At 43.3% G+C, this 19,026-nt stretch overlaps 1 protein-coding gene across 9 annotated transcripts in view; it reads right to left on the reverse strand.

The window, feature by feature from the left end:
- LOC117220960 (phosphatase and actin regulator 2) overlaps positions 1 to 19,026 on the reverse strand; it is a 494,597-nt gene that overhangs the window by 288,882 nt on the left and 186,689 nt on the right. For 8 of the 9 annotated variants that reach the window (XM_033471505.2, XM_033471521.2, XM_033471540.2 and 5 more), the window contains one exon: positions 16,738 to 17,109. The exons of the other annotated variant lie outside the window; for it this stretch is intronic. In XM_033471505.2, coding sequence (XP_033327396.2) covers positions 16,738 to 17,109 — 372 coding nt within the window. The remainder of the gene's footprint in view (positions 1 to 16,737; positions 17,110 to 19,026) is intronic. 9 annotated transcript variants of the gene reach the window in all.

A 19,026-nucleotide genomic window follows, 5' to 3' on the forward strand; every position in this document is an offset into this window, starting at 1 on the left:
GAGATTCGCGACGCGAGATCCAACGAGTTGCAGTTCCGCGAACAAAAATCAGTGCTTCGATGACGGAAGGAGATCGTGACATTCCTGCGAGCAGATGATCACGGCTCGGCCGTATTTATTTCCAATCAAATTTCAGTGGAACTGCTTCATTAAACCGATGCTAAAGGCGATTATAGTTGCCCAACGCCGAGCTCTCACTCGACGTACGAACTAAATAGATTATAGTCACTCGCCGCTGAGTGCTACTTGCACCCCAAAGGCGGCTATAGTTGCCTATTTGATTTTTAAATTTCATTATCGTCGCGTGAATCCGTTTAGAATCAGTCGCGAATTGATTCCACAAGAATTGCTCGCGATCTCGACGATTTGAGCGGTGCGACAAGATGGCCGACGACAATCGAGGAATCGACGATGTTTGAAAAGCAATTCGACAATTTTCATTTGGCCGAAAAGCTCTGAATTTTGCCGAATTAAGAGGACAACTCGGTTGCTTCAAATGTTTACCTCGAGCGTCGAGGATGCCTCTTTAAAGGATTTCTTTTTCGGGCGTTCTTGACCTAAATTGCAGCATTCATTTGTTCATTGAGAATTCAGGTAATCATCTTGCGAAAAGAAATGCTCGTGAGAAAAATTCCTGCAGGCAAGAGACGTCGAATCTTTTCGAAAAAAAATTCTGCATTTTGCATCTCTCGCGGGACAACAATCGTGAATGACAATTCATTGCTTACAGCATTTTTATCAGAAATTCTTAGCAGTTGATTGTAACAAATATCAAAGGCTATTCGTTCTCGAAGTATTCGATATAGAAAGTTGAAGCTCTCTTTGAATATTTCATATTTCTAATATGAAAGGGTTGCAATCCCTAGTTGAATCCGTCAGCAAGATCAGCCCGTAGGGTCTCTGGCCGGAAGCTAACTAAGAAAGCGACAGGGTGTGAAAATCGCGTTTGAAACGACACTTGGCACAAGTTGCAGCCTGGTATTGCAGAACTCTCGAGGCGTTCTTCGGTTTTCCAGAAATTCCGGCCAAACTTTCTGCGTGCTCTTAACATTTTTAAAGCTCGCAAAACTACAGCTTTTAAGCTCGAATCTCATTTCACCCTACTCATTTTATTCTATTTTCAATATTCTACGTCTACAACGTGAAAGCTTCTCTTTTCTGGCGATTCAAATGCGATCGAATTCGAAACAGGATTCATCCAAAATCCCTTTTTTTCCTGTAAAACAATACAGTAATTCTTATTCGAATTCTTGGTTGTTATGAGAATACGTTTTATAGGTAAACAATTCAATCTATAAGGATTCATGAGCGACACGATTCACTGTACGAATCAGTAAAAATTTATTCTGGCAACGTGATTAAAGCCGAGCATTAAAGATGTCTGGCATGTGTTTGCATTTATTTAGGCGTTATGCTATTTCTACTATGTAATGTGTGCTTAAACTAAGAAATTCATTCGATCATTTCCTAAACAGAGTACTTTTCATAATTTTAACAATTTTAAAATAATAAATATGTTAAATAATAGAGTAAAACACTGGAGTTATCAAACCAGTCAAAATTACTGGCTTCTAATTTTTCCTTCTACGATTACTGAGATAATAAAAATGTTTCTATGAGAAATCATTTCATAAAAACTTCATTATTCGAGCATATATCATAATCGATATCGTACGAAATTTGAATAAATTCAATCTCGTTTCTCTAATAAAACGATGCAAATAAATGAGTCGCATTTAGGACTCAATAGATCCATTGTTAGTATTACGAAAGATCGTAACAATACAAGGTATTCCATAATTACGTTAACACCCAGAAATGGGGGGGGGGATACCTGAGGTAATTTGAAGTAACTTTTTCCTCAGCGAAAATACAATCCGCGGCTTCGTTTACGAGTTATTAACGAAAAACATTGCCCAATGAGAGGCGAGCTCACCTAACGCTAAGCGGCCGAGCCAATCGGCGGAACTGGGCCGTCTTGCGCCAGCCGAGCTCGCCTCTCATTGGCCACTGTTTTTCATTAATAACTCGTAAACAAAGCCGCGGATTGCATTTTCGCTGAGGAAAAAGTTTCTTCAAATGACCTCAGGAATCATCCCTTTCTGGATTAATTAACATAATTATAGGATTAATTACAATTATGTATAAAATTATTTGGAGAACAACGTTGTCTTTTTCCCTGAACAAACGAATCGTGAAAGAGCCCGTGGCATCCGATCGTTTCCGATCGTTGAGTGCGAATGTCTTCGTAAAATCCTGTAGCGCGACATTCGTGACTGATCCTGACTGATCGTGACTGATCGGGATTTAATCGCGCGGTGACGGTCTGGTGTGAATCTGGCTTTACGCGTCGTTCGAGGATGAATGACGGCGATCTCCACACAGCCAGGTCTCGCTATCACAGCGAGTCGGCAAACAAGGTGCACGAAGGTTGCCGCGCGTGCATCGGATCTTTTTCGCCGGGCATCGATCCGTCGCCGGAGACCGGATCCGCCGCGCCGGGCCCTTTTCGGCTCCGCTTCCTGGCTAAACACGGAGAAGACGGCTCGCAGAGGTGGGCCGGGGGTGAATTAAGCGGCCGTGATGGAGGCTGTGGGACGGAAAGGGTGCAAACAGAGGATAAAACGTCGTACAGACTCGGGGGTTGGGTTAGTGTATGCTCCTCGTCTGTTTCGTGGCAAGAACCACCGGAGCCAACGGCGATCGATACGCTTCTCTGCGTGCATCGCCAGCTGAACAGCCTACCAGCCCTCTCTCTCTCTCTCTCTCCCTCTCTCTCTCTCTCTCTCTCTCTCTCTCTCTCTCTCTCTCTCTCCCCCTCTCTCTCGTGCTCTACCACTCCACAACTCTTCCTGCGTTTTCCCTTTTTCATATTTCCGTTTCCCAGTCGTTCGTACCCAGCTCGAATGGAAAACGGGCGATCGAGGGGCTCGAACGACGTTGCATGTCTCTCCAACTCTCATACACAACGTGCTCCAAGATCGTTGTCCGATTATGTCGGATTTGGAAATGTCAGAGAGATGATCTCCTCGAAGGCGGGAACGAGATCTCGTTTCTTTGCCCGCTGATTACCTCGCGCGACGATGATTTATTTTTGGTGAGATCGTGCGGTGAGTCCTGTAAGTATTCGTAATTTTTTTAAAACCAGACCCCGAGCAACTTGAGTTTTCGTTTAAATTTTACAAGGATAAAGGTGGACATATTTGCTGCCAATGGCAGAGAATTCAAAATGAGTTTACGTAAACTATTTAACTGCTGATTCGCTGATTCTCTGTCGGTCTTGGCGTGTCTTTGTTCTGTGTTGTAACAATTGGTGTTTACCCGTATATATAAATAAATGAAATGAAATGAAATTAAGTTAAACGATGGAGGGAACAGTCTACCAGAAAATAACTAAAATGCTTTTTTCAATGTTGCTATTACGTGGAATGACAAACAAAATGAAGTACTCTCGTTTGCTAACTTCCTCCCTCGAGTGTGCAACGAAATTTAAATCTTCGTTCGTCTTTCTAGCAAAATTGGAACAAGCATTTTAATCACTGTCTAATAGACTCTTCCCTTTATCATAAGAAAAGAAATTCAAGTGGTTTGATCCAGTTTTAGAAAGTTTATACCGTTTTGTGAACAAAAAAACAATTTTACAACGCTACGACAAAGGTTTAAGGAGAAAAATTCGTTCTCAAATGAATAAATTCATCAAAGAAAGCTCGGCATTCGCAGCGCAACTAAAAATGTTAAATAATTCCAACGTGTTCTTGTAGATCCTAGTTTGGCGAGATCTGGCCAGTGAACAGGATGTTTCAAACAGAAAATAGTGTGCACAGACTCCCCGGGGGACGAGCTCGGTGGTCGCGTGTAAATTCCGCTTTTACCTCCGCGCGGATAATGGAGACAGAAACTTCGGCGTCGGGGAGTATCAGGGTCACCATTAATTCAACACGATGTAGGCGTGTGTAGCTGATAAGTCTCGGGGTTAAGGAGATTGTTCGGAACCGACCAAGGGAGCACGGTCGCTCCCGGGTCACGAGACGATTCTACTAACCGTCGAACGTGTTTATTACGTGGTTCGAACGGATCATTTGTCGTCTTCGGCCAAACGGGCGTTCGCGTTACCGAGACATTGTTCGGGATCGCGCCGTTGGCTACCGAATAATTCATCTGTCTTAAAGCTAGAAGTGTTCCAGCGTGCATAGTGTGCACTAAGCTCCGGGAAACCACCGGAGAGTTCGCTATATGGAGCACGATTTTCTCGGATCGACCGGAACGAAGTGGAACAGTTTTCGAAAGCCTTGCTGGCATACATAGTTGTATTCATTGTATTTACCGTATTATAAATATATAAATAATAATAATCAAATATATAAATATAATAAATAAAAATATAATATAATATAATATAATAAAAATATATAAATATATAAATAATAATAATAATAAAAATATATAAATATTCTTTTATAAAATATGATCAAAATGTCGTCAATGAGAAGCTATAAATTCTCTAATTAACACATGCCACGTGTTACAATTTTAAATAATTTTGTTCACGGAATTAGTTCGACGTTTTCTACGTGAAACAATTATTAACGGAAGAAAAGACGATTTCTCTTTCACATAAAGTACGATATGATTAAGTTATTAATAAGTTATTAAGTATGACGTGCTATATATATACGTAAATCACAAAATTGTGATAAAATGCAATGGCGCTTCGTTAATATTGGCGCGAACGAGAGAATGATTTCTCAATGAAGTTCCAGGTACATAAATACGTTCCTAAGAATTATGTACAACACATTAATAATAAGCAAGGAGACTTTCGCAACCCTTTGGGACACTTAACGGTACCAAAATGGCATTCGTCAAAGATAGAACGGCTCCGCTAATGGATGCGACCAACTTCAGAAGACGGTGTCTCGTCGATGTTGTATTAACGGCACCAGGCCGTTAACGCGATTAAAATTGCATCATTACTGACGCAAGAACAGCCGAAGATAATTTCAGCGGCACGAAGTCGCGGAACCGGAGAATCCGAGTACACTTCGCTCAATAATCGGTGCGTCAATGCACGGCCTCCGTCCATGTTTGTTTTCCAATTCCGCGACGCGTTTACCCGGTTCCCCGTCGACGATTCTCATTATTTCGGTGGAACAAAAGCAGTGGAACAGAATTTCCGATAATTCGAGCTGCAAAAAAAAATATCGATTGAAATGAATAAATTAAATTCAGCAAATCATGAATGAAAGGAGCATTTGTTTTGTAGAATTCCCAACGTTTCCATCGCGGCCAATGATCACGGAGTTGCGCCAATTCAATTACATTGTAATTCAATCTCGCAATTAAATACGTTGTATTTTAATTACGTTGCGACTCGACTGCATTGTAATTCAATTATATAGTAATTCAATCACGTAGTAATTTAATTATATAGTAATTCAATTATATAGTAATTCAATTATATAGTAATTCAATTGCACAGTAATTCAACTACGTTGTAATTCAATTGTATAGTAATTCACCTACATTGCAATTCAATTGTATAGTAATTCACCTACATTGCAATTCAATTACATAATTCAAACCTTCCAGTTAATTCAATTGCTAATTATTTTAGTCATGCGTGTGATTCTAATGCAACGTAATTCGAATACAATTTAATTCAAATAGAATCTAAGTGAAATACAGTTCTTCAAATTACAGTCTAGAACTTTGAAGTAGTTTCTTCAGGGACATTTTTACGCGTTTCTCTCGTGTACTAATTTCTTGCCTTTCCTGCGTATTTTCATTATCTATCATTATCTATCCGTTTATTACTTTCAATTCATAATTTTCATTCGGTTACATCGTATAACTCGTAATCAATACAATCGAATTACTTGGTCGGTACTTCGTAATTATACTCGAACTGCAATTACGAATTAACACCTTACAAATCTCCGGAGAATGCATAAAACAGCGCATCGTCACAACGGATTTCTGCTCCTGAAAATGGCGCAGGATTTCCGCAACACATTTCCAAGATCCCGGATTTCAACGTGGCGGAACCGTATCGTGCGTAATTAACCGAAATAGATTCATCCATCTCTGGTGTTTGCATTTCGAAAGGGAGCTTAAAAGATGCACCGCCGGGTGCATTTCGCCGGGCAGGATGCAACAACGTGTCAGAGATCCAGCGAATTCGCGGGCGAAGCGTTCTCGCGCGTCACGTACCCGTGCATATTTCAACGTGCCGGCACGTTGTTTTCTGGCTGGCGCGTGCACACGCCGGTGCAGCGGCGCGCGGGGCTGCAAGCGGTGCAGCGAAGGGGCGAGGACGAAAGGGCGCGCGTCGGAAAACCCGGGTCGATATTGACGTAGGCCCGCCGTTGAAACCTTATGCCGTTCCCGGCGACGAAAATTCCGAGGATCCAGAAATTCGTGCGATCGCGCTTCTCCCGCGCGCATCTCCCCGATTAATTTAAATAATTAGCTCGCGTCGCCGCCCTCGGCACAACGATCAATTTCCGGCCGGTTAATTGAATTCGAATCGAGCGCCGCCGGTCACCGGGCCAAACTCTTCTCCTTCCGCCACCGTATGGGCCCATGAATTTTTTTTCCTCGTAATCATACCATTGCTTTCCTCCTCTTTCGACGAGCTCCAAGCAAATACAGTAATCGTTTCGCCATGTTTATGCACATACAACCGTCTCAGATACGTCCTCCGATGTTTTCTCACGTACCTGTTCCGTTCGTGTGCTCTATCACCGGCACCATTGTTTTCTGCTGCATTTTTTACCGTGCGTGATAATGCCGAGGTTGCGATCCATCGGAGATAATGAATTTAATCATAGTTTCGCAAGAAGATTGATACGCTGGATTTTATAATTGTCATGAACGGGAGTAACCGCGGATTGAGACAGCGGAGAGAACGATCGGAGATATTAAAATAATAAAATTGCATTATTACAGTGAGAGAGGAAGCCGTTTTTAAGCGGCTCTTGTTTCTTGTAAACGGATACCGGGAGATCTTCATTTTCCGCAGAAGTTCGCAATTTATCGTCGATTAACACGCGCAGCTTTCGACTGCTAAACCTCTTTTCGTACTCGTAATAACATATTATTAGCTTAATCGATGTTTAACCTCGTTCGGTCGCATTAGGCGGCTAAAGTTATTATCTCGTTTATTGTTGAAAGAATTCCCAGTCGAAGAGATGAAAAAATTCGTTATATTCAAGTTGATCCCTCGATTGTTTGGCACGGTAAACAAATTGAAAACGGTCCGAAGTACAAATTATTTGTAAATATATTCGAGAAAATTGTCTGCGCATGTTTTCTGCAATTAAAAAGACAGTTTTTCGATCGCGTTGCGGTGATGCATTTTTGATCATTTACGGCGCACCAAAGACGATGCCGCTATTAATACCGTCATAGTTTCTGTTCACGTTTACTAGAGGACGTTCAACCCCCGCGCACCCTTGGGATGGGGCGGACGGTGTCTAAAGGGGCGGCGATGTGTAATCATTTAGATGTAATCTTGCGATGGTTCGAGGTTTCGGGTCGTCGCAGCTTGCCCCTCGGAATAATTCTCGAGCTTTCGGGGATTCGATTAGTGCTTCATATTGCCGTAAGTGCAATATGAAAAATTGCACGTTTCGTACATACGTACAATTGCTAGAGTGCTGGTCTTTATGTATTTATACAGAGCCGGAGACCCATCCGTTTAGGATGAAACACGCAGCCTTCGTGGTAGTGCATCTCCATTATCTTTCCGCCCTGAATATTCCGCTTAATATCCTCGCAACGTGACCATCATTTTTCCGTATTCTGATGAACGTCGAACGATTGTTATCGTAAAATAAACACTCTTCGCTTCTCCGTTGACACTTCATTTTTAATTGTTCAATTTAACAACGCTTGTGTTAAACGAACAGCAGATACGTCGACGCGCAGACTGCTTAAACGAAAATTAATTTGTTACTTTAGATCAGGGGTGTCAAACTCAAAAGCTAACTTGGGCCAAATAAACAATGCTTCACTTTAGGTGGGCCGCAAAAAGAAATCAATGTTCATAGAAACAAATATTTTTATTTTGACTAGTACATTGTAATAAACATATATAAAGTTAAATTATTGTTTACGTCCTGATACTTGACATCTCTCTTCTTTGATACTGTCTTTCCTATTTCTGGAGAAATTTTATTGGCCGAGACTACTTTCAAAATTTCTAATTCACATTTCTATTTTATTTTTACTTTGCGTCGGATATATTGACTGGGCCGCAAAAATGTTCATCTCGGGCCGCGAGTTTGACACCCCTGCTTTAGACGATGAGGAATCGTCGATTTCTTCGCAGTTGCGAAAAGTGTAAAATTATCTGCAAATTAATATTTCTGTTCACATAATAATCATAAATGGAAACGCAATTTTTGTTCGAGGCAAAAATCGAGGGTTACAAAGATTCCTGTTTCACTGGAAAATCTGTCGACATTTTCACCGTAGAAAACAATATTCTATTCAATTCGAACTCTTCCGGATCCCTTCAGAGAAATATTTCCGATCGCAAAAAAAAAAAGGGAAATTGTTCAATTTAACAACGCTTGTGTTAAACGAACAGCAGATACGTCGACGCGCAGACTGCTTAAACGAGAATTAATTTGTTATTTTAGACGATGAGGAATCGTCGATTTCTTCGCAGTTGCGAAAAGTGTAAAATTATCTGCAAATTAATATTTCTATTCACATAATAATCATAAATGGAAACGCAATTTTTGTTCGAGGCAAAAATCGAGGGTTACAAAGATTCCTGTTTCACTGGAAAATCTGACGACATTTTCACCGTAGAAAAAAATATTCTATTCAATTCGAACTCTTCCGGATCCCTTCAGAGAAATATTTCCGATCGCAAAAAAAAAAGGGAAATTATTCAATTTAACAACGCTTGTGTTAAACGAACAGCAGATACGTCGACAGGCAGACTGCTTAAACGAGAATTAATTTGTTATTTTAGACGATGAGGAATCGTCGATTTCTTCGCAGTTGCGAAAAGCGTAAAATTGTCTGCAAATTAATATTTCTGTTCGCATAATAACCATAAACAGAAACGCAATTTTCGTTCGAGGCAAAAATCGAGGGTTACAAAGATTCCTGTTTCACTGGAAAATCTGTCGACATTTTCACCGTAGAAAAAAATATTCTATTCAATTCGAACTCTTCCGGATCCCTTCAGAGAAATATTTCCGATCGCAAAAAAAAAGAGGAAAAAATATACATATATATTTCAATCTCTCGATTCTTTGTGGACAACCGAGGATGAAATCCGTCCGTAGAAGATTGAAAGAAATCCGCGTGCACATACATTTTTAACAAAAACCGTCTGCGCAGCTTCGGACGGACTCCGCAAATATTTATCAGAGCAGATATCGATACACAATGCCGGATTCGATACAGCGGGCGAACGGATAACGCGACATTCGACGGACGAAGTAAATCGAGACACGACCGAAAACCGGTTTCGAAACCGTATTTCGTCGCGGCCGGTATTACGCGGGCCGAGTCGCCGCGATGAATTAGTAAAAACACGCTCGTGAAATATTGCTGGCCGAGCGGGAGCCGCGAGCGAAAAAAAAAAGGAAAAAAAAGTACAGGGTAGAAATAAATTCGAACGTTTACACGGGGAAACGCGATCGGGTAGGCCATCGACATAAATAACCGGGAACCCGGCGAGAGGAGGCGCGGAGCGTGTTTAATTGAATTTCAATATTTGGAGGCGGCGCAGTGCGGTGTTTTGGTTTTCGAGAATCATTTGACGATGAAACCGCGTAATCGTTTCGACCATGCGCCGTTATGGTCGGCATAATTTCAATGTTTTCCATTCCGGAACGATGAAACAGCGCGATGTCAGCGAAACGTTCGCGTCGGCACGCAGCGTTCGCGATCGAAGATCATTCTTTTCTGCCCGATACGATTGTTAGCGTGTAATTTCAGCGTGTTTTAAGAGTCGAACGATTGACAGATTCTTCGTGAGAAAGATTTATCGAGTTACGGTTACCTTAAAAAGAATACACTGAATTTTTCTGGCGGATAACTTTCGGAGAATTGTTTTCATTCTTTTCCCAGATTCATTGCAAAGAGCTCGTTGATTATTTATGCAAATCGCTTTGTCAGAGATTAATCCACGAACGCAAAAGGGCGAAAACAAAGTTCTTTGCGTTAGCGAATCGTTCTTGCGGGAGAAAGAAGTGATAGCGTCGACGTAAATCATCGCTGAAAGCTTTTTCTCTTACTTCAGAATCTCTGAATTGCATCGGAAGATAAACTGCACAGCATAATCCCAACAAATGGCGACCTCGAAGATGAATTTGGAAAAATATGGTTGAACAGAGAGTTCGGTATCTTAACGAGTAACTTTGCATAACAAAGAAGTGAAAAAGTCAAAATGAATCACAACCAAGCATCTGTTCTTTCATGCCTAAATCTCTGGATCGCGTTAAAATATAAAGTGCACGATCTAATCGCAAGAAAGTCGTGTTCTAAGGGATCGAAGAGACCAGAATTAACAAGAATTACTGGACTGCGGATCTTAATGCGAAATAAAATTTATCTGCATCAATCGCAACAAAGATGAGTGAAATAAAAATTTCTTTCTTCGATAATTTCAATCGATTGAAAATATCGCATGGATGACCTTAAATTCTTTCAACATTTGAGCCGTTTACTTTGAAAGTGGCATAAGTCACTTTACCGTAATGAAAAGTGGTGATTTTTGAATGTTTATACGAAATTATTTATACTGAGAAAAATATCAGTATCCTGAGATAACAAATACAAGTAAATCTTCTCGAAAGTTAGCATCCATATTTTTAAACGTGTTAAAACGCTTAAATAAGAGAAAAACGCTTGAAACCCTTAAATATATCGACTTAAAAACAAAGTGACTTATGCCACTTTCAAAATAAACGGCTCATTTTCGACCTACCAAATTTCACCTACCCGTTTCTAACGTAAATGCACAAAATCCGCAGTATGGTAATTGCGTTGATAAACGACTCCGTCAAATGGCAACCGACAAAATCAACATAAATCACAACCAGAAGCCTTTTCTCTCACTTCCAGATCTCGCAATCACGTGACAAAATAAATAGAAACGAACGCGACGGCGCAGCCTAATCGCACAAGGTGTACACTGGTCATGCAAGCCTGCCGCGTGTACACAGGGTCCGAAAGTAAAAATAAATGCGAAGCATAAAGTTCAAAGGACAGACATGCAAATTCGCTGCTGGGCGTGCGGTCCCGTTCGTGGCGCTCCTCGCTGTATAAACGAGCGAACGGTGAGTCGGCGAGTCTCGATCGGGATTATTCGACGAGGAGAACACACGTTCGTGTCGCGTAATTCGGCGGCCATGACGTCGCTCGACGATGCATTTTTACATAACAACCCGGACGGACGTCGTCGCCAGCGAGACCGCGATCGAAATGGTTACAAAAGCTGTCCGCGGGAGTCGATCTGGCTCGCGGAATTCGCGCGAATCACGGCGAATGAATTCGAGGCCAGCAACAGGTTGTCCGAAACAACGAAATTCGCGCCCCGAGTTCCGCGCGATCCAAAAAACGATATCAAGCGGCAAAAGCTTGCTTCGCGGATTTATCGAACTCGGGGGCCGGAAATAAAATTCGGCCGCGATCGCGTTCGTTTCCATAGTTCGCGTAAACCTTGTTTGCTGCGAGCAAAACTGTTAGCAGGATTTCGACGGAGTCTTCTTAATCATCGTACATTTTTTAACGTCGCAACAACTGCGTGGAAGATGCCAGGACAACAATTTGCAAAATTATGCTGCACGCTTGAAATCGACAAATTGTGTTAAAATTCCACGTTCCAAAGATTTCAGTCGATAAATTACTATGAAATGAGAATGAGAATTTCATCGGAATGAAATTGCTATAGCTGTTAAAAACATTTCCCACGAAATCATCAACCGCTGATCTTCGATTTCCAAGAGTCCATTGAGTCATGACTGATGGATAAACTCCCAATTAAACTCCTAAAAATTATTTTATTCAGCAAGACGTCGTACTTTCCAGTATAAAAATCAGCAAGTATTTCGTTTGGAATCCCAGATAAATGAATCGTAGTTCCAGTCACGATTCGAAACATTCTTCGAACCGATAACAAAAGAATTCGCGAGTGTCTCTGAAAATTCGTTCGGTGTTCATTAAATCTTCGTCGTTGGAGATAATTTGCTCGGCTTCCCGGTGGATTGTTCGGATGCAACGGCACGAAGATGTTGGCAGGACACGATCCAAGCACAACGGGGCTTTGAAAACCGGGAAATCGGGGTTGTTACTTGTCGAATCCGTCTTAGGATATCGCGTTACCGGTCCGCATGATATATGTGGTTTTACGGCTTCGCTTTGAACCGCAGAAGAAACCCGATAACCCTGCTTCTGGACGATGGTCGAGATACCGGGCACGAGGAAGGGGTGAAAAAGGGGTGAAAAGGGGCCGAAAGGTCGAGGGTTGAGCTTCGAGCTAGTGGATTTGCGAACTCGACACCGGGCCGGGATATCGTGTGACGGTTGCCGAAGAATTTTGACTGCGCGAGGGTGACCGAGGGGGGAGGGGCTGGCAAGGGCTGAATCGCGATGGAAGTTTGTGAAGCAGCTTCTTCTTTCAAATGGGGATTAGGCTTGCTACCTAGAGAGCTCGGGGAAACGGGAGACTGTTGAAAAAAGATTCTTCCGAGACCAGGAGCTCAACACTAATTATTCATTCATGATCGTTTAGTTTGTAAACATATCTCCGGCGAGCACAAAGCACATTTGTAGCGCAATGTTCCGTCAGGTGTTAGACTTTTTGCGGTAAACTCGATCATATATGTTTTCAATTTGATTTACGAGATGCCGTGTTCGATTTAGAAACTTAAAAGAGAAAGGCTGATCAAATATAACCTCGACTTATTTGTCATTTTTCGTAAAAATAAAAGAAAATACATTTTGAAAGATAATAATTTCATTAATGTACTAAATATATCTCGCTTTATTCGTCGTTTTTGTAAAGATAAGAAAGAAATCATTTTACAGAATAATAATTTTATTAATATATGAAATGAATCTCGACTGATTGGTCATTTTTGTACAGATAAAAAACGTCTATTATTCAGAATAATCATTTCACTAATACACTGAATATATCTCGATTTACGTCTCATTTTTGTCAGAATATGAAACAAATCCATTGCACAAAATAATTTTATTAATACACTGAATATATCTCGATTCGTTTGTCATTTTTGTAAAAATGAAAACCGTCCATTTCACGGAACAATAATTACTATTTAATCTAACGAATGGTAACCTTCGATCAGGCAACCGAGACTGTAGTCTCCCGGTTTCGAAGTCCGTTCTTTTCCGGCCTGCGGTCGCTGCCAGCCGAGTGTCGATAAAATTACGAAAGCTCTGGAAACCCGAGCACGGTAAAGCCTTCTTACATTCATAAAACAATTTCAAACGTTCGATCTTAGTATGCCTCCATGGATTTATCGTTTATTCGACGGTCGTCCCCGATTCCCGAATTTCCGCGAATGCGACGGATCTCGGTGACGGCGACGCCGATCCGATGCGCCGAAATGCAACGGGCGCGCCGGTCGAATGCGCCGTCGAAGAAGGCGAGCGTGACTGACGTTTGTTATTAATTGCACGGAAATGATTCAACGTTGACGGAATGGCGCATCGCGGTCCGAGTAACAGAGACACGGGGATGCCATGTGAAATTTAAGCGGTCGTCGCATAGCACGACATACCGCTGTCATACCCGGTGGCCCGTTAGCGCTGCCTCCAACACGTGATTTCCGGTAATTAGGTCAACGCCTGTGCTCGCGCCATTGTGCGCAACGCTATTAGATACTCCAACGGCGCGGCTATAATTTCCTCGTAAGTCTTCCCTCGCCTCTTTCCGAACAACATCGTCTACACTGCGCGCATGGTCGTAAAATTTAACGACGATGTTCGATTCGGCCGGGCGGCGGTCCCGCACGCTTCAATATCGAGATTCTACCGAACTTTGTGGCAGCTTACGGATACACGACTGGGAATTTCTATATGTAATATAAACTTATATGCGCAACCGTGAAAGCGGCAGGAAAACTAGTTCGATACAAGGAAAATATTAATCCTTTGCGATCGAAGTTATTTCAATTCTAAATCCGAGATTGTTTTTCCGATTTATTGGGCAGCGAAGCCAGTCACTGTGCGGTGACCAATTGCTGTGCCATCGACGTGTTTTCGAGGATAATTTACTATATATATTTATGGTATGAAACATATTCAATTTTTCTATTCTTTTATGTTGATTATATTTGTTTATACTTTGTAAAAATATTTTTATATACTTTATTTTATACTATTATTCTATTATTATTCTACGTGTAAGAAATTATTCTCCGAATACAACGATTCTTAACACGTTCCCTGCCAGACCGTTTTTTGAAGACTTTCCGTTCAAGCCGCGTGGGGCGTATGCGCCCCACGCTTTACATTTGTATTATTTTGTTTCTGGCGTATGTTTTACAATAATTAAAATAGTACACAAATCATAATTATCAAGGAAAGGTTGTATAGTTTAACATGCATAACACAGCAAACCAATAAATTTATTTTTCTAGGAATTACTTTAACAAATACCTGGCTGATCATTATTATGCCAAGCGAGTTGCATCCTCACATATAATTTTTTTTATCATGCCTATATTAGTTTAAAATATAACATTTTAGTTAAATTCAAGTTTGTATGCGATTACAAAGGGATGTTACGATGAACTTTGTTAAAACATGGCAAACATAAGTGTGGTTTATCCACACAACTATCGCAGAATGTTACAACTTTTACAGTACTATAGAACTATAAATCAATCCCAGCTTCAGTGAAGCAGTAAGTATTGTGTCAACGACACGCGAATAAATGACTGATCGGAATAAGAGAAATGCAGTTAAAACAAGTTACAGTAAAGAAAAATTGCCCATCACGCCGCGTGGGGCGTATACGCCCCACGATTAAATGAGGGCGTCAGCAATAGTATTAAGATGTCCATAATTGACTGCATAATGAATTTTTAAAAAATTCTTCATTTTACAATGATAATACCAAATGGCTTGAACGGAAAGTTCAGCGTGGGGCGTATACGCCCCACGCGGCAGGGAACGTGTTAAGTATATAAAAAAGGTACAGTAATGTCTCTCTAATTGACGCTCAGATTGTCCAGAAAAATGGACAATTTGGGAAGAGTAGATACGATTGTTCGAGCCTTGTGGCTCGTTTTTCATGGTTCTCGATTGTCAACGACTATACAGACGAGTTGCGAGGCTCGAATAATCGTATCTCCTCCTCCCAAATTGTCCAATTTTGTAGACAATCCGAGCGTCAATTAGGGAGTCATTACTGTGGAACGCTTCGATGATCTTCCAAACGAAACAATTAGAATCACGGGAGCAAGTAGAACAACAGAGCCGAATATAAACAATTGGGCAACGTAAAAATGATTTTCGAACGCGGTATAATAATAATCGTAAACACATTGTCTCCGAGTCACCGATCGAGGACAAAGGATTGAAACGTAATTTACGAAGCTCGTCCCGATACGAGGTGGACAATGAAGAGCATTCTCTATAATTTGAAGAATGAGAACCAAGTTGAGGATCATCTCCATTGTCGCAATCATCGTTCGAGGTAGCATCACGAGGATGTCTGTACGTGTGTCTGTGTATGTGCGCGCGCGTATGTGTATAGCCCTTTCTGGACGAGTGCACAAAACGTGTGTCATTTATAAAGTTTGCTCGGACGAATGCTTGTGTGCTGGCTTCGAGCAGGAATTACATATGTATGAAGAGGAATTACATTCACGTGCGCATGATTATATGAATGGATGAATAAATGAATAAATATGTCAACAGCCAGAGAACTGGGTCAGAACGACCCTGTACGTAATACGCGAGGGCTAAACTAACCGTCGCGAAATAAAAGACGACAGCGGCCGGGATACACAATGACCACGATTTAAGTCCAATCGTGATCTCCGAACCTTGAAATCGTTCTAACGTAATGGTTTCTTCATAACATCTCAGAGTCGATATCTAGTCCGGCTACATCCAGCTGCCACTGCTATCGGGCGAAATTGAACGCTACGCTTTGATCTGAAACGTCGGAATGCGATCGCAAACGAACGGTGATAAAGACCGTGTCATCGGAACAACATTCCTGCAGCATGTCGACTGGACCTAGCTTCGAGTGTGCGAGAGAAGATCCTGAGTAAAAGACACGTGAAACAGCTCGATCGAGACTTATAGGATCGACTCGCCGGACTACGAGACACTGCGATATCTAGTCCGACTACATCCAGCTGCCACTGCTATCGGGCGAAATTGAATGCTACGCTTTGATCTGAAACGTCGGAATGCGATCGCAACGAACGGTGATAAAGACCGTGTCATCGGAACAACATTCTTGCAACATGTCGACTGGACCTACCTTTCGAAAAGGCCTATCACGAGCGTGCGAAAGAAGATGCTGACTAAAAGGCACGTGAAACAGCTCGATCGAGACCTATAGGATCGACTCGCTACGAGACACCTATATCCCCTATCCGGAAAGCCGGGCACGGAGAGAGGTCCTAGTCCCAATCGCCTGGGATCCAGCTGCAGGCTAGCCGGCCTTATCGCAGCGCGGGTCTACCGTGTACAGGCTCTATCGTATCGATGTTAGCATCTTACCTTGCGTGCTGCCGTTGGGTTGGGCGGGTTGCGGGATCCCTGGATAAAGGGGCGATAGATGCGGCGAGGGTTGATTGCTGGTCGGTCCTGTAGAATGCGGATTGGCTGTCGTCGGTGTCGGCGTGGCGGACGGTGCTTGCTGGGATTGTTGGGATTGCTGCACCGTGCCGGCGGACGCGGGTGTTGCTGCGGGGTTGCACCCACCGGCGCCAACCCCTCCGCCGGCCGGCTGTTGTTGTTGTTGTTGCTGCTGCTGCTGTTGTTGCTGTTGTTGTTGTTGTTGCTGCTGCTGCTGCTGTTGTTGGTGCTGGTGTTGGGGCGGCTGTTGCGGCGTCGGCGGTTTTTGGCCGTCCGTCGAGTCGCCGGGTGTCTCTGAAACCGGCCAACGCGGGTCAGCTCGGGTATTAATCCACGTAGACAGATGTCCGGGACTGTTCTACTGTCGGCGGAGAGTGTCTCTACATTGTTTTGCGAGTCCCGGCCGGATAATCGGCTGGCTGGCGTGTGTCTCTCTGCCTCGGGCCGGATCCCCTATAATCCCCGGCGTTCGCCGCGGATCTTTCGAGTGGCGTTTCGTGTATCTGTTTACTTTCCGTAACTGAACTGCGAGGCCAACGAGAACCTGACGAGATACCTGCGACTCGACTCGGTTTGGCCGCACCCTCCGAACGACGCTTCTCTATCTCTATCTCTCTATCTTTCACTCTCGCTCACTCGCTCTCCCTCCCTCTCCCTCTCACTCTCTCTCTCTCTCGCTCGCTCGCTCTTTCTGTGTGTTCTGCGTGTGTTCTACCGGCGAACTATTAATCAGAGGTGTCGGAGCGCCGAGAGAACCAACCCCCGACACCCATGCCCCGTCCCTAACCGAACGCAAAACCGGTGTATGAATAATGGGTAGAAGCTGCCGAACAGTTTCGGGACTGGATACACACCGAAGTTCTTTGACGGAAGATCCGCTGCTGGGCGCCAGCTATTAATCAATGAGCTGCGTTCCACGTGCCGCCGAAAGAGGAACACTTTCGGCCCGCTTCCGTAATTGCACATTCCACGTTCTACTACCGTGTGCCCGCCACCGGCTGTCCACGAGCACCCGGCGAAATTTTTACCCAACGATGGCTCCGATAGCGCTGATTAATAAGGACCGATCTTACGCCGCGCTTAACCCTTTCGGTACGAGCGCCGGATATATCCGGCATCCATCCGATGACCAATATGGACGAGTGCCGAATACATCTGGCATCCGTGTAAGCCATATTTCTGTAGGCCCTTTACAGAATGTTTGCAGGAAACATTTAAAGAAAGATTCAGAAACGGATTAAGCGCAGTCATTACTTAACGCTTAAGAAAATCTTCGTACAAAAGTGGACCGACCCTGCGTCATGTGCGCATTTTCGGCGCGGCACCCCGTACAGTGGGAGTGTCACGGCGGACAACGCGCTCGTACCGAAAGGGTTGAGACCGTTTCGCGCGAGGCTGCTCGTACCCGCGACTCGCGTGCGATTAGTACGGATCGCACGCGTAATTCGATGGAAACGAATCGCTCAGACGGCTCTGATAGGATATCGCGATACTCTTTTTTCTTATCGCGTCGAACGGTCTGTGTGCAGCATACGCGTGTCGCGACGCAGGTGGCATCGCGCGAAACGGTCCCTTTTTACGCTGCGCGCGTATTTAGCGCGGGTTATTGTAGACCATTTGTTTAGTTCGCAGAAAATCCGAGGGAGATCGTATATAATGGATTGGCTCTCCCCGAGCTTGTCGTTTAGCGTTAAGAGGAAACTGGGATTTCACGGAGCGGCACGGAAAGTTCGTTCTATTCTCGGACGACGCTGCTGCTGCTGCGTCGATGATTGATTGCGGGCGTCGTTCTGCACAGCGCGTATAAAAACCTCGACGAGATCGTCCAAACTTTCCGGACCGTGCGGATTTCTCTATAGGAGCAGTTCGAGGAAGAAGCAGGAACCCATTAGAAAATGTCTCCACCAGGAAAAAGAGAGTAGCTTCCGATTCTCGCACCGTTCTTTGTATTAATGCGTGGCCGCGGCTGCGCAGATTGTTAAAAGTGTAAGTACATCGATCGTCCCGTGGACGGTAAGTATTAATACTCGGCGCAGAGTGTTCTAATCATTTTTATTAATGCTCTCGACCACCTCCAACGAAGAACAACTCCGGTTGGTTCCTCCGCATGCCTCGCCGTTAGATCGTGGATTTTATGCGATTACAGCGTGACTCGGCCGGACAAAGCCGAGCGAACGAATATTGTTCTCCAAGGTTTCGGGTTCTTCGAGG

This window comes from Megalopta genalis, chromosome 1 (genome assembly GCF_051020955.1).
Source record: "Megalopta genalis isolate 19385.01 chromosome 1, iyMegGena1_principal, whole genome shotgun sequence".
Classification (NCBI taxonomy): domain Eukaryota; kingdom Metazoa; phylum Arthropoda; class Insecta; order Hymenoptera; family Halictidae; genus Megalopta; species Megalopta genalis.